Source organism: Myotis brandtii, unplaced genomic scaffold, assembly GCF_000412655.1.
Source record: "Myotis brandtii unplaced genomic scaffold, ASM41265v1 scaffold321, whole genome shotgun sequence".
NCBI classification, from domain to species: Eukaryota; Metazoa; Chordata; class Mammalia; order Chiroptera; family Vespertilionidae; genus Myotis; species Myotis brandtii.
In genome coordinates this window covers 872,630-885,437 of record NW_005362314.1, presented here as the reverse complement: position 1 = coordinate 885,437, position 12,808 = coordinate 872,630, and the positions used below count along the sequence as shown (strand labels likewise).

Here is a 12,808-nt window from a genome sequence, read left to right as displayed (position 1 = left end):
GGATGTGAGGGCCCGGGATCCAGGAGCTCCTCCCCAGGGCTCCCGAGAGATCTCTTTGCAACCAGGAGTCCCACCACTAGATCCCTGTGAATCCGACCCCTTGGGGGTCCCCAAACCCAGCCCATTAGATATACAAGCAGCCAGCCGCACAGCTCCCAGACTCCAAATTTCAGCCCCTCAAGGAAGTCACACGACCCGGCTCTCTGAGCACCTAATCGTGGATTCTAACTTTAGGCACCCAGAGATTTGGCCCCTTAGTGCCTTTTATCCAACCACCCAGTCTTGGAGGGACCTCAGAGGCCCACCCAAGGGGGTCCTGGTGCTATGGCCATGAAGGAATTCAGTGCCTACACCCCCTGTTCACTGAGGAACCCTTGTGCGGAGCCCCTGGGGCCCCTCAAGGCCCCTGTGCCTGGCCTGGGAGAGACCCAGTATCTACCCCCAGCTCCAAGGGACCCGTGCCCCAGGCTCCAAAGCGCCCTGACCCCAAGATTCCCCAAACCCGAGAGGCTCCTCCTTCCAATGCTGGAGGTGATCCTGCCCACCCCACACCGGCCTCAGGAGCCCAGACTCCCTGTCCTGCGCCCGCACACCGGCGACTGGGGCGGCAGCGTCAGAGGTTCAGGAGTCCGGTGGGTTCCCCGGAGGCGGCAGCGGCTCAGCTGGCAGTGCAAGAACTGCACAGAGGCATTGAAGACCGGGCGCAGACGGAAGCTGAAGCGGGCGGCCCCAGGGCGTGGTGGCGGGAAGGTGACTGAGGAATCGGCAGGGCAGCCCCCTCGCAGTAGCGCCAGGGTGGGTCCTGGGGCCGGACGTGAGGAGGGCGTCACCCAGCAGCGGTGCAGGGCCAGGCTCCAGCGCGGGGAGGACGGGGCCAGGGCCGCCTGGGGGTGGAGTGTCGCCTTCAGGATCCAGCTGCGCCCACCTGCCCACCGGCCCGGCTTGCCCCACATCTGTCCGCACCTGCACGAACACGCGGCTGTCCGCTGGGACCTCGAGCGGCCCTGCGCGACGGTGGAACGTGTCCTGTGCGTCTGACAGCTCTAGACTGAAAAGGGGTCGACGCAGCCACAACCCGGGCGCCACTGGAAAGGGGGGCGCTGGCGGGGCAGAAAGAGTGGCACAGAGGGAGTGCGGGCTGCCCCTTAGGCCCTCAAGCAAATGATTCAATCTCCTAGCCTCCTCGGGGAAAATGTTGCGTGGAGAATTCACTCACGCTAGGCTCCTCGTTCAGGCAGGTGGGACACCAGCTATGATGTATTCCCTGGAGACCCTTGGGGCATCACAGCCCAGCAGCGAGGCTGTGCACAAAGCTGGTTGAGGGGCTCCCCTTCCTGGCTTTGCTTTCCTTCCCCACAGTGCGCGAGGGAATTCCAGGCTGGGAAGGGGCTGAGGAGCCCACGAGCTGCAGCAGGGCCAGGAGTGTGGGGCCCCCACCCTTCCCTTTCTAAGAGGAGACAGGTGCTGTCATCAAAGGAAGGGGGGAAAGCAAAGAGGGGTGCTCTTCCACAGCCCTTTTGGCACAGCCCAAGCCCAGCCAGGCCACCAGACTTTCCGTTTGTCCAGACTCCTGACTCTCAGGTTGAGGGCATCGCAGTAAAGGTAGAGGCACCAGGAACACCAACAGGGGTCTTCTAATCAGTGAGGACATGCACATGCAGTGCATACATGTCTGCTTCATGATGGCCCACATACACATTCCCTAAAAGTATCTGCCCAGACCCCTCCCCTCCCACAGTACTTGGCCTCACGTGGCTGCTGGGAACTTTGAAGTTGGGGATCCCAGAGAACCTGGAAATGGGGGACAGGGGTAGACCCCACTGCCCACCCACACATTTCCCAAGGCAAGATAGATGGAGGTTCAGAAAGGGTGGCGGAGGAATGGGAGCATGAAGGCATATATATTTCCCAATCCCTACATACCAGGTGGCCCGCTGGGCAAGGTGGAGATCCCTGGGAGCAAGGCCAGCAGTAGGACCATGGTACCCAGCATGCTGGACTGGCTGCGGTAAGTGTGTGGGGGCCAGAGGCAGAGGCACCAGTCCAGGCAGCACCCAGGCCCAGAAGGTAAACAGGTGTCCCTGTCCTTGGCTGGGCAGCCACTCCGGGAAGCAAAGAGCGGGGGTGGCAGACTGAGGGGCTGACACCAGAGCCCTTCCCCAAGGCCTGCCAGGGATTAAGAGCTCTTCTCCAGCAGGACCTCTGGCTATTGGGGGTCGGGTGTCCCTCCATACTGCCTGCTTGATGTTGGGCAAATCACTACAAAGACCACCCTCCCAGCCACAACCCTGCCTCAGTTTCCCTTTTGATGCAGAGACCTTATCCACCAGAATTCACCACTTCCCAGCCCTTCAACCTCAAGGTCAGGGCTTACAGACCCTTCCCACATCTCATGCCATATCCTGCCAAGGCTCAGGTCACACCACAGACTCAGTGGAAGAAAAGGGAGGGGTTTTATTCTCAAGCATCTAAGGATTTACAAACAAGGGTGTTTCATTTTAAAAAGGGAAGGGACAATACTGGTGGCCTGAGAAGGGGTCATGGGCTGGTGGGCTGGGCCAAGTCGCCCCAGGCTCCTGCCTGCCCGCTCAGCCCTCTGCCTGGTCCAGAAGGACGGCTGGTGACTGGAGATAGAGGGAGGAAACAAGGGAGAGGCGGGTGGGGGGAGGAGAGGCTCCCTCAGGGCTCCCACTTAACACTGAAGGGGAGGGACAGGCAGACACACACTCATAAACAAAATTAAGTTAAATAAAATAAACCGGGCAGCCGGCCTCTGACCTTTACTGGCCCTGGAACGAGCCACTTGACCTTCTGGTTATGGGCAAAGCCCCCTTGGCTGGGACCCCCCCAAGGGTGGAGCCAGGCCTGTTGCCCACCTACCTCTACCTTGCCCCATCCAGTCACAAGGGGGATTTGGGCAAGAAAGGTGGCCACCCCAACCCCCTGGGGGGAGCAGAGAGAAGACAAGGAGTACTTTTTAAACATGCGGCCTTTTGTGACTATGTTAAGAGTAACAAGAGTCAATAGGATAGAGAGAGGTTACAGTGATGCCTATGCTGAGTCTACATTGCTCCAGCTACATCCAGGGAGTTCATCACCTTTGGCGTTGGTTGGTGTGTGTATGTTTGTCCACTGATTTGCATGCATCACCAACAAAAAAGGAAACACCCCCCTTCCTGCTCTGACTGCTGCTGAGGGGTGTGGGGGGGAGAGGGGCCCCATGGCCTATCCTCAAGGTGGGCTGGGGACTGGCCAGCTCTGGGGAAGTTGAGGGATGCTCAGGGGCACTGTGAGGGCATGACTGCCTTCACACCCCCAGCCCTAGGCCTGTTCCACTTCTGTCCCTGTCACACATCCTCGAACCCCCACATCCATTCCCTATACACTCAATCCCTGCCTCCCTGGGCCTTGTGACCCCCACTACTGTCATTCACTCCCTTCTCCTGCCATAGCAGCATTTACTGCCTCCCACCATGCCCCATACCCACCTTCCCTGAAGGCCACCCTGTGTGGCCACAGCCCTGTGGGCTCCTCCACACAGCCTGGGGTCCTCAATTCACCCCAAGCTGTGGCCAGTCTCCAGCCCCAAGGGAGGAGCCCCACCCCCAGCCCCCACCTTTGGGAATAGTCTCTCCAGAACAGGCTGACAAGGCACAGTGGCCCAGGCCTCTACCTGGCTCCAACCCCCCAATGCCCACAGGAGGTTGAGGGCTATACCACAGCAGCTAAACATGACTTTGGTAAAAGTTTCTGAAGGTACTGACAAACCCCATGAGAACAAGCTCTTCTTCCTCCCCCATCCCCCAAACACCCCACCAAGTACAATAAAATACAATAAATTCCAAAAAGGACCCCCTGAGATCAAAGAGAGAGAGAGAGAGAGAGAGAGAGAGAGAGAGAGAGAGAGAGAGAAAGAGAGCCGCGCGCACAAGCGCCAGAGCCCCCACAGCCTGGGTCAGCTGCAGTCATAATGCCCAGCCTGCCTTCCTGGGACAAGGATGCCAACCAAAGGACTCACTGCTCACCACAGACCTAAGTGGACCGAGGAGTCCTGCTGTGGGTAACAGAGCCCGGGCTTGGGCCAGGAGAGAGGCAGATACAGGAAGGGAGACAGGGAAAACCAGAGAGGCATCAAGGGAGGTGACAGAGGCAGACAGAGACAGGGAGCATGTGTACCACAAAGGTGGAAGGGACAGCATGGGGAGGATGCAAGAAGGGTGACTCTCTCCTGGCCCCTGGTGGCCACCCCAGCCCAGGGGTTACAACTGAATAAATAGCAAGTCTGCTCATGGCCTGCTGCTGTCTTCTGTTCACAGTGTCTGTTGGGGGGACTTGTACAGCCGGCTGACCCCAGGACTGGAAGGGCTAGGGCCTGGTGGGCCCATCTGTCCATGGCTGCTGGGTAGGGAGTCGGGGTTGGGTTGGCATCCCCTACTTTCTGTCCTCAGCCCTCGGCGGCCATCCAGTTCCCAGGTCTCCCGTGGCGGGCAGCTGGGTGGCTGGGTAGGGAAGAGGGGACCTGTGGCCACTTCTCTGGCCCCCCCCCCGAGTGGGGCTGGCCACCGCCACGCAGCTACCTGAAGAAGGGCAGGTGGTGTTGGCTTACGACTCCACTAGTCCTCGGTGACTCGGTCTTCGCCATGACATCCTTGAACCAGGACGCCACGTCCACCTCCAGCGTCTCGTAACGCTTAATGAAGCTGTGTTCCTGCAGGGCCGGAAGGGGGAGCTTAGAACAAGGGCAGCTGCTGGCCTCACCCAGGCCCTGGGTGTCCAGATGAGTAGGCGGTAGGGTGTGAGGGTGGGGAGGGCCTCAGGTACTCACAAGTAGCTTATTATACTTTGGTCTCTTCCTGTGATCTTTAGTAAGGCTGGAGAAAGAAGGGAGGAAAGGGAAGTGAGAGCCTGGAGGGGCTCCGCTGGTCTACCTGCTGAGCCAGCGGTCTGCAAAACCTGTGGGGAAGAGCTACTGCATCTTCCCTGCCCTGTGTCCCAACTGGGATACCTCAGAGGAACCAAGGCCTGCACCCACATAGGACAGGGGCCTGAACCATGTTGTAAGGTGCCAGTAGGAGGGGTTTTCCTGAGGGAGAATCCAATATAAACATCCTGCCTGCATAATTCTGCTTGTTGGTGCAGGATGCTCACAGCCCTCTCCCCTCTGCTTGTTTAAAACTTCCTGAGGTGAAGCCCCAGGCCACCCAGCCAAATGCCCTGGGGCCAGCTGTCACCTCAGGCCAAGTCCAAACCCAAGTCATGGCTCCAAGGCTCTGACTCCTCCCTGAGCCCCTTCTGACCCACAGCTGTGCCACCCCCATGAGGGCAGGCTTTCCATCCTCCCACCCCAAACATCCCTGGCTGCCTTGAGCTTGGGGCCACACCTGATCTGCCCCCCTCCTGGAAGGCCTGGGTAGGGGCTCCTCACCAGTCTTTGACGAATGACTGAAAGTCCCCCGAGAAGCCCATGTGACTGGGCAGGAGCGGGGGCTCTTCCTGCAGGACCTTGGTGAGGACCTCGAAGTCCGTCTTACAGTTCTTGTAGGGAAACTGTCCTGTTGCCAGTTCCACCTGAGAAGACATGGGCTGGAGTGGTCGAAAACAGACTCCTGCCCTCCCTGCTGTCCTCCCATACCCCAGAAATGGGTCACCCCAGCCCTCAGGAGGAGGGGCCCCAACTCACCAGAGAGATACCCAGGCTCCACACGTCAGCCCGGATGTCATAGTCTGGCTTTGTGGGGTCCGGGGGGTCAATGCGCTCAGGCTGTAGGGAAGAGGTGGGGGAAGAGTAGACAGGGAAAGGGGAGAATGGACCCTTGTGGCTGGAGCAGGCTCACTGCCCAGGCCACCCGGGCCCCCACTTACTGCCATGTAGGCAGCGCAGCCAGCGCTCCGTGTTTTGGCCTTGGAGTCGACAAGGCGGCCACTGATGCCGAAGTCGCAGAGCTTGATCTGGCCCCGCTCATCCAGCAGGATGTTGGAGGGTTTGACGTCCCGGTGGATCACACCATGCTTCTCCTTCAGGTAGTAGAGTGCCTTCACAATCTGCGAGGAAAGAGGAGCACTGTGACTGGCGCGGGGGAGATGGGCCTGGGCCTCTTGCCCCAGCCTGGCCACTCACCGCTACCGTCATCTTGCCCAGGATCCGCTCAGGGATGGGACCCTGCATCCGCTTCTTCAGCTTCTCCGCACAGGTGCCCATGAGCTCCATGGCAATGAAGACATCCGTCTGCAAGGGCAGCAGGCATGGCTTGGGGGCGGCCATACCCTCTTGCCCACCCCAATCAGGGAAAGAAAAGAGGGGCTGGGGGGCACACTCAGAGAGCGGCAAGAGAGACTCAAGGGAGTGGGCAGAAAAGAAGGGGCAGTCAGGCTCACATTGGTGATGAAGGTCCCGAAGCACTGCACGATGTAGGGGCAGTCATGACTCTTGAGTACCACATCCAGGTCCATGAGGATCCGCTTATTCTCTTCCTTGTTCCCCGAGCGTCGCATTTGCTGCACAGGACAGTGCGGGGAGGAGAGGAGATCCTTAGCACCAGAGCTGAGAGGCATGGGACACACCTGGGCGGGGTGGGTGCTCACCTTGACAGCAATAACGTGGCCTGTCTTCCGGAAGCGCATCTTCCATACCTGGCCACAAGTGCCACTGCCCATCTCCCCCAAATTCTCCAGGTCATTGATTTCTGCCTGGTAGCGCTGGTGAAGAGAATCAGGACTGAGGATCTGTCCAGCCTCTGCCCTACCATGTAGACCTAGCCCCACTGTGTCCTCCCCCACCGCCCAGGGGCTGGGGGAAGGGTAGTACCTGGCCCCCAATAGTCAGGTAGCCTGTCTGCTTCATGATCTCCTGCAGCTTCTGGTCAATCTCGATACTGGAGGAACAGGGTGAGGGTGTGAGTGGAGGGGGGTCCTGACCAACCTGAGACCACCCCAGCTCCCAACACACAGGGGTTTCCCACATATTTCACCACCTCCTCCCTGGGGCTAGCCCAGCAGCCCTCCAAGCTGACCTCCCAAAGGTCAGTGGCCCCATTCTGAAGGCTCACCTCTCCATGCTTCGGGGTATGAACAAGGTGGATGGGAGCCCCAGCATGTGACGGGGCCGGGCAGGGGGCGTGGGTTGCTGCGGGGAACTCTCAGAAGATGGTGAACGGCTACCGCCATCGTTGGCCAGTGGGAGCTGGAGGGCTGGGAGGAGGGGGGGGGGTGAGAGGCAGGGGCATGGAGAGGGTTGGCATGCAGCTGGTCCCACCTCCAATGCTGGCATCTGGGGGCTAGGGACATTGATTTCCCCTCCCAGGAATCCTCACATAGGCTAGCACAGCCGCCTGACCTGCTGGGTGGGATGAGCTGGCGCCTCACCCTTGGAACCACTTTCAGGGTACCTCTCCCATCTCCCTCCCCTGGAAGGAGATGGAGTGGGCTGGCTGGGAATCGTGGTCCCCAGAGGCCAACGGTTCATCCCCAAGTCAATGCTGTCAGAAAAATGAGTCCTGGAGGCTGATGGCATCCCTCAGACAGGCGTCCTCCCTGGCATGTCCCTTTCCTCCCCACGTCTACCCAGGAAGCAGGCCCAGGGCCACAGCGCCCATGCTCAGGACCATGTTCAGAAGGATTGCCAGCCAGGATCAGCCTGCGCTCTGGTCCTGTGGGCTGCAATGAACTTGGTCTAACAAGAGTGAGGCAGACCATCCTGGGGAGACAATGGGCGAGGGACCCAGGGTTCCCCCACCCCGTGTTCTGTTCCAGAGTAAGGAAAAGCCACCCTCTGGCCAGCAGGCTCATCTGTGAGCCTCCCAGCCTGGCTTGCACAGCTGGGACCAACAGGGACAGTGGCAGGGGCAGGACCCTAGCTGGGCCTGTGTCCTGCTGATGAGGGGTTCTGGCTGGCACAGCCCCTACAGGACTGGTGGGATTTGGAGGGGGTGCTAGGCCAGGCAGGGGTTTGGTTCTTTCCAGCAGCCTGCATGCAGATGGCTTTGAACATGCTGCAGGCAGGCAGGCAGCGGACAGGCAGCGGACAGCCCAGGACAGGCAGGCAGCGTTAGGGGATGGGAGGGCAGGAGACAGATGGGAGCCAAGACCGGAGCCCAGCTACCCAAGAGTTGGGGTGCTGCAGAGACAGGCCAGAGAGGGGCCTGGACAGGAGAGTAGGTTCGCTGAGGGGGTGGGAGCCTCCCCTGGCTGGGTTGGCAACAGGTTGGAGGAGCAGAGGCTGTTGTGGCCCCCGGAAGAGACACACAATCCTCCATTGAACCCTTATACCTGAGAGGCCCTGGCACTCTGAAAGGGGCTCCTTGGCTTGGGAGGGCACTGGCTACAAGCATCCTCCCAGGTTCACCTTCCCATGGGGCCTGCTTCCAGCTGATGTCCCTCCTCTCTCCACACCTCCTACTGCAGCCCACTTTTTCTTCCCACAGTTCTGTGAGCATCTAGTAACCCGGGCCCAGTGACCAATGGATATGTTTGAGTTGCTGGTGTCCGAGCACTTTCCTTGCCCTGTTGCCCCAGGACCCTGCTGTGAGGGAGCCAGAGTGAGGGAACAAGTATGTGACCCTGGCCTGCAGTTCTAGAAGGTGTACCGGTCCTGCTAGGGCCTGGCAGGAATAGAGATAGAGTTCTGGAGACTCCGGAGACATAGTCAAGCCCAGAACCCTCCACTTCCATGCCCCCCATCCTGCCCCAGCTTTGTAGCATCCTTATACCTCTGCTCTGCCATGGCCTGAACCAGGGTCGTTAGCCTTCCCTCTCTGGCTCAACAACCTCGCTTTGTACTCCCCCTGCACATGGAGTCTCCTGAGACAGTGTCAGGTTCTCATCCCCGGAGAAGTATCTGGATCCTTTTTCTGCCCTGCACTGTCAGCTCTCTGCGGGGAGGACCACATCTCTGCCCTCTCCACATTTTTTGGTGCCCCATGGGTCCCCTCCCTCAAATAGACCACTGGGCCTTTGAGCTGCCCCAGAGCCTCAGGAAACAGAGGCTTCCACCAGCCCTGCAAACTGAAGCACAGTAGGATCTGAAGTGGTGGTGGGGAGGGGGGAGATACATAAAGTCCCAGAGTGGTCAGTGAGCTCTGAGGTGGTGATGAGCCATGAAGCAGGTCAGGAGGACAGAGGGAGGTCATGAAATTGAATGAGAGAGAGAGAAAAAGAGAGAGAGAGAGAGAGAGAGAGAGAGAGAGAGAGATATGAATGAATTAGAGAGAATAAGAGACCATGGGGGCATGCGGCTGTCAGGAATCATAGATGTACCAGGCTGTCAGCCAGTGCTCACGCACGCGCGTGTACACACACACACACACAGCATGGCATAAACCCACACACACATGCAGACAAGCAGACAATGCAACAGAGACTCCAACACACACACACACACACACACACACACACACACACGAGGTGGTACACATACAACTGCCTAACCTAGTCCCACTTACCCACAAGGGCCAACAGGACCAGGCCTCCAGCCTGGTCTCTCACACACACCCATACTGGGCCTGTGCTATACACATCCATTCCCAGACCCACTGGCACCTACACTAAGGCCTTGGCAGAGCCATTCTACCTCCATTCAGCTGCTCCCCCCACCTCCCACAAGACTCTGTTTCCAGAAGAAATCATTTTACAGTCTCCCCAAGTGACGGGCAGTTGGAACCATGCACAAGACACCAAAAATAATGGACAGGCCGCCACCCAGGTATAACCTGAGGCTCTCCGTGTATTTTCATTGAGTAAAATAGAAGTGGTTTTGTTTATCATCATGTATCCAGGAACAGAGAAATCCTCCATGACATGGTGGGGCTTGTCATCTATAATCCTGTGCTGGTGGAACTTACTTTTCTGATAATTTTTTTTTAAAAAAATTGTTATTGCCCTAACTGGTTTGGCTCAGTGGATGAAGTGTCAGCCTGCGGACTGAAGGGTCTCGGGTTCGATTCTGGTCAAGGGCATGTACCTTGGTTTCGGGCACATCCCCAGTAGGAGGTGTGCAGGAGGCAGCTGATCGATGTTTCTCTCTCATCGATGTTTCTGACTCTCTATCTCTCTCCCTTCCTCTCTGTAAAAAATCAATAAATTATATTTAAAAAAATCAATAAAATATATTTTAAAAATTGTTATTAGAGAGAAAGGGAGAGGGAGAGGAACATCTACGTGAGAGCACATCGATCAGCTGCCTCCTGCATGCTCCCTACCAGGGATGCAGTCCACAACTCAGGCATGTGCCCTTGACCAGGAATGGAACCAGCAACCTCCTGGTGCATGGGACGATGCCCAACCAGCTGAGCCACACCTGCCAGGGTGAGCATGCTTTGAACTTATAATACAGGTGTGTTTTTTTTTAATTGTTAAAAGAATCCTACCTTTTCCAGAGGCTTTCCTCAACCACCCTGCTGCAGAACCCTCATCCCTACTCTACTCTGCCTTTTCTCCACGGTTCATAGCTTTCTCCTGCTCTCCCTGACTAAGAGTTTGCTCATTGTTCATACTCCACCCCATCTCTAGTGGAGCATCAGCTGCACAAGGAGAGGGACTTGGTCCATTTTATTAACTGCTGTGCTCCTGGAGCCTAGAAGAGACATAGCACACAGGGGCCAAAACATGTTCCCTGAATTGTTGAAGTAGATACATAGGCACAGCTGACCCATTGGTCTCACTTCCTCTCCTTTTCACTGATGCACACACACGTGTGACTCCCTCACAAGTGATATACTTCGTCGGTGAGGGAGCCCAGTTCCTCCTCTAGGGAGTTCAAACCTGCCTCTGAGAGAAAGGGAAGCGGGGGAGGCAGGTGAGAGAACACAGAGGAAGAGGTGGAATGGGTCTGATGTGGATCTCGTGGAGGGAGAAAGACTGAGAATGAGAGAGTTCAAGAAGGGGTGTGCTAGTATGTGTGTGCACACACACACACACGTACACACACACACACACACACACACACACACACACGGCATGGGGGGATGAGGGATGGGATTCTGCAGCTGGGGCAGCAGTTAAGTCAATGGTGCAGATGTCCAAGCAGCGATGATAAAAAGGCTGGTACCTGCTCGTTGGGACGGGGCAGGAGCAGGGCTTAGAGTGATCACAATAACTGGATGGGGAGAAGGAAGAAAAAAAAAACACGACGATAAATCACAACAGAAACAACCGATTTGTCCAAAAGAAAAGAAATCAAATCATAATGAGGAGGAGGGGGAGGTGCAAGGCACCAAACTGCAGAGATGGGTAGAAACTGACAGATGGGCGGACTGGAAGGATGGGATGGAGCTGACACAGACACAGATGCCTAGAGTGAGGCTCCTCAAGGGCCTGCCCGCCTTGGGCCTCGCTGTGCGTCACTCTGCAACTGGGATAGCCACCCCCATAAGGCACCTCAGGCCCCATACCCAACTCTGTCTTGTTCATGCTGAGGGGTCGGGGGGAGGGGACCATGCAGCACTGCAGAGCCCAGCATGGACCCTCCAGTCCTGGCTGGGCTTCCTGCCCCAGGCCAGGAGTGTCTAATGCCAGCATCGCCGCTTCAAGGCTTTCTCTGGGCCCCCAGGAGACCTTCTCATGGAGGAACCCAAGCTGACCCAGGAAGGGAGGGATGGGGAGTGGGCCCTACACAGGGACTGGGGTGGGTTTCAGGCTGTGAAGGTCAGGCTGGGTGAGTAGCGGGTAGTTGGGAGTACCCGGATATAGGGTGTCTTCCTCTTTCTGTCAGGATGATGACATGGGAGCTACATAAGCTACAAGGGTCATATCAGAGAGGATACTAAAGACGACAAGAAAGACACAGAAAGTGTTGTGGGGTGCTGTTCATTAGGTCTGTGTGAAGAGGGAAATCTGATGCCCTCCAGCTGCGAGAGGATTTGAGGAGGGGTTCTGTGGGACATAACAAGACTAAATGTGACCATGGTGATCCCAGGGCAGGTGGGGGTATTAGAGGGACAACTCTTGATTCCAGATGACAAGATGCCAGGAAGGTAGGCACTAAGATGGTGGAATCAGAGGAGAGGTATATGGGTGCTGGGATGCTAGATATTACCACATTGGCCTCAGGTGTCCCCAGGCCACGTCAGTATTGGTGTGTGGGGAAGAAGTCACTGAGCCCAAATGACCAAGTCCTCAGACTGGAGGTTGGGTGTGTTATTTTGGGGGCTAGACACAGACACCAAGATGGTGGTAGTGAAACTGGTCAGAGGAGGATGCAGGGGCCTGGTGTATGTGTACAGTGTGGAAGGGGGCTGCTGAGCCCAATGACAAAGTCCGACTGGGGAGAAGGGATCCCGTCACAGGGAGGGAGTGGGAGAACCATCAGGTCAGAGGAAAAAGGGGGGTTATCTGTGATCAAGTGACCTCAGGTGTCCCCAGGCCAGGTGTGAGTATGTGAGTGGATCACCCCTTGAAGCTGATGACAAGGACCCAGGAGTGGAGTGGGGGTAGGGTTCTCTGAACAGTCACTGAGATGGAGGGAGTGGAACCATCTGGTCAGAAGGGACGAGTGCGAGTTTGCTGGGGACCTGGATGTAGTCACAGTCGCATGGGGTAGAGGAAGCACGGCTCACAGTAGGTGACAGAGGCTCCGCAGATCACGGTGATGGGGGCAGGTCATCCGGTGGGGTAACATCACCTGGAGCCGGGTACCTAGCCTCTCAGGCCCCATAGAGGTGCATTCCCCCAGGCTGGAGGAGGACCGTCCGGGAGCCCGCCAGCCCCTAGGCGCGGGGTCACCGTGACCCGCTCCACGCGAGCAGACAGCTGGCGGAGGCAGTGAGGAGAAGCGAGCGCGCTCCGGAAGAGGAGGCGGGGCCTAGAGACGTGGGCG

At 57.5% G+C, this 12,808-nt stretch overlaps 2 protein-coding genes across 2 annotated transcripts in view; both read right to left on the bottom strand.

Moving 5' to 3' along the window:
- TGFBR3L (transforming growth factor, beta receptor III-like) overlaps positions 1 to 4,314 on the bottom strand; it is a 4,638-nt gene extending 324 nt beyond the window's left edge. Inside the window, exons 1-3 of the mRNA XM_014543257.1 lie at positions 1,924 to 4,314; positions 964 to 1,100; positions 592 to 884 (exon numbers count right to left, since the gene is read on the bottom strand). Coding sequence (XP_014398743.1) covers positions 592 to 884; positions 964 to 1,100; positions 1,924 to 1,993 — 500 coding nt within the window. The 5' untranslated portion in view covers positions 1,994 to 4,314. The remainder of the gene's footprint in view (positions 1 to 591; positions 885 to 963; positions 1,101 to 1,923) is intronic.
- The window catches only part of MAP2K7 (mitogen-activated protein kinase kinase 7), a 12,541-nt gene extending 1,138 nt beyond the window's left edge, over positions 1 to 11,403 (bottom strand). Inside the window, exons 1-12 of the mRNA XM_005870696.2 lie at positions 11,385 to 11,403; positions 11,042 to 11,089; positions 7,047 to 7,188; positions 6,806 to 6,872; positions 6,583 to 6,696; positions 6,376 to 6,495; positions 6,119 to 6,226; positions 5,863 to 6,042; positions 5,681 to 5,761; positions 5,426 to 5,568; positions 4,826 to 4,871; positions 4,578 to 4,708 (exon numbers count right to left, since the gene is read on the bottom strand). Coding sequence (XP_005870758.2) covers positions 4,578 to 4,708; positions 4,826 to 4,871; positions 5,426 to 5,568; positions 5,681 to 5,761; positions 5,863 to 6,042; positions 6,119 to 6,226; positions 6,376 to 6,495; positions 6,583 to 6,696; positions 6,806 to 6,872; positions 7,047 to 7,188; positions 11,042 to 11,089; positions 11,385 to 11,403 — 1,199 coding nt within the window. The remainder of the gene's footprint in view (positions 1 to 4,577; positions 4,709 to 4,825; positions 4,872 to 5,425; positions 5,569 to 5,680; positions 5,762 to 5,862; positions 6,043 to 6,118; positions 6,227 to 6,375; positions 6,496 to 6,582; positions 6,697 to 6,805; positions 6,873 to 7,046; positions 7,189 to 11,041; positions 11,090 to 11,384) is intronic.
- Positions 11,404 to 12,808: the final 1,405 nt, after the last annotated feature.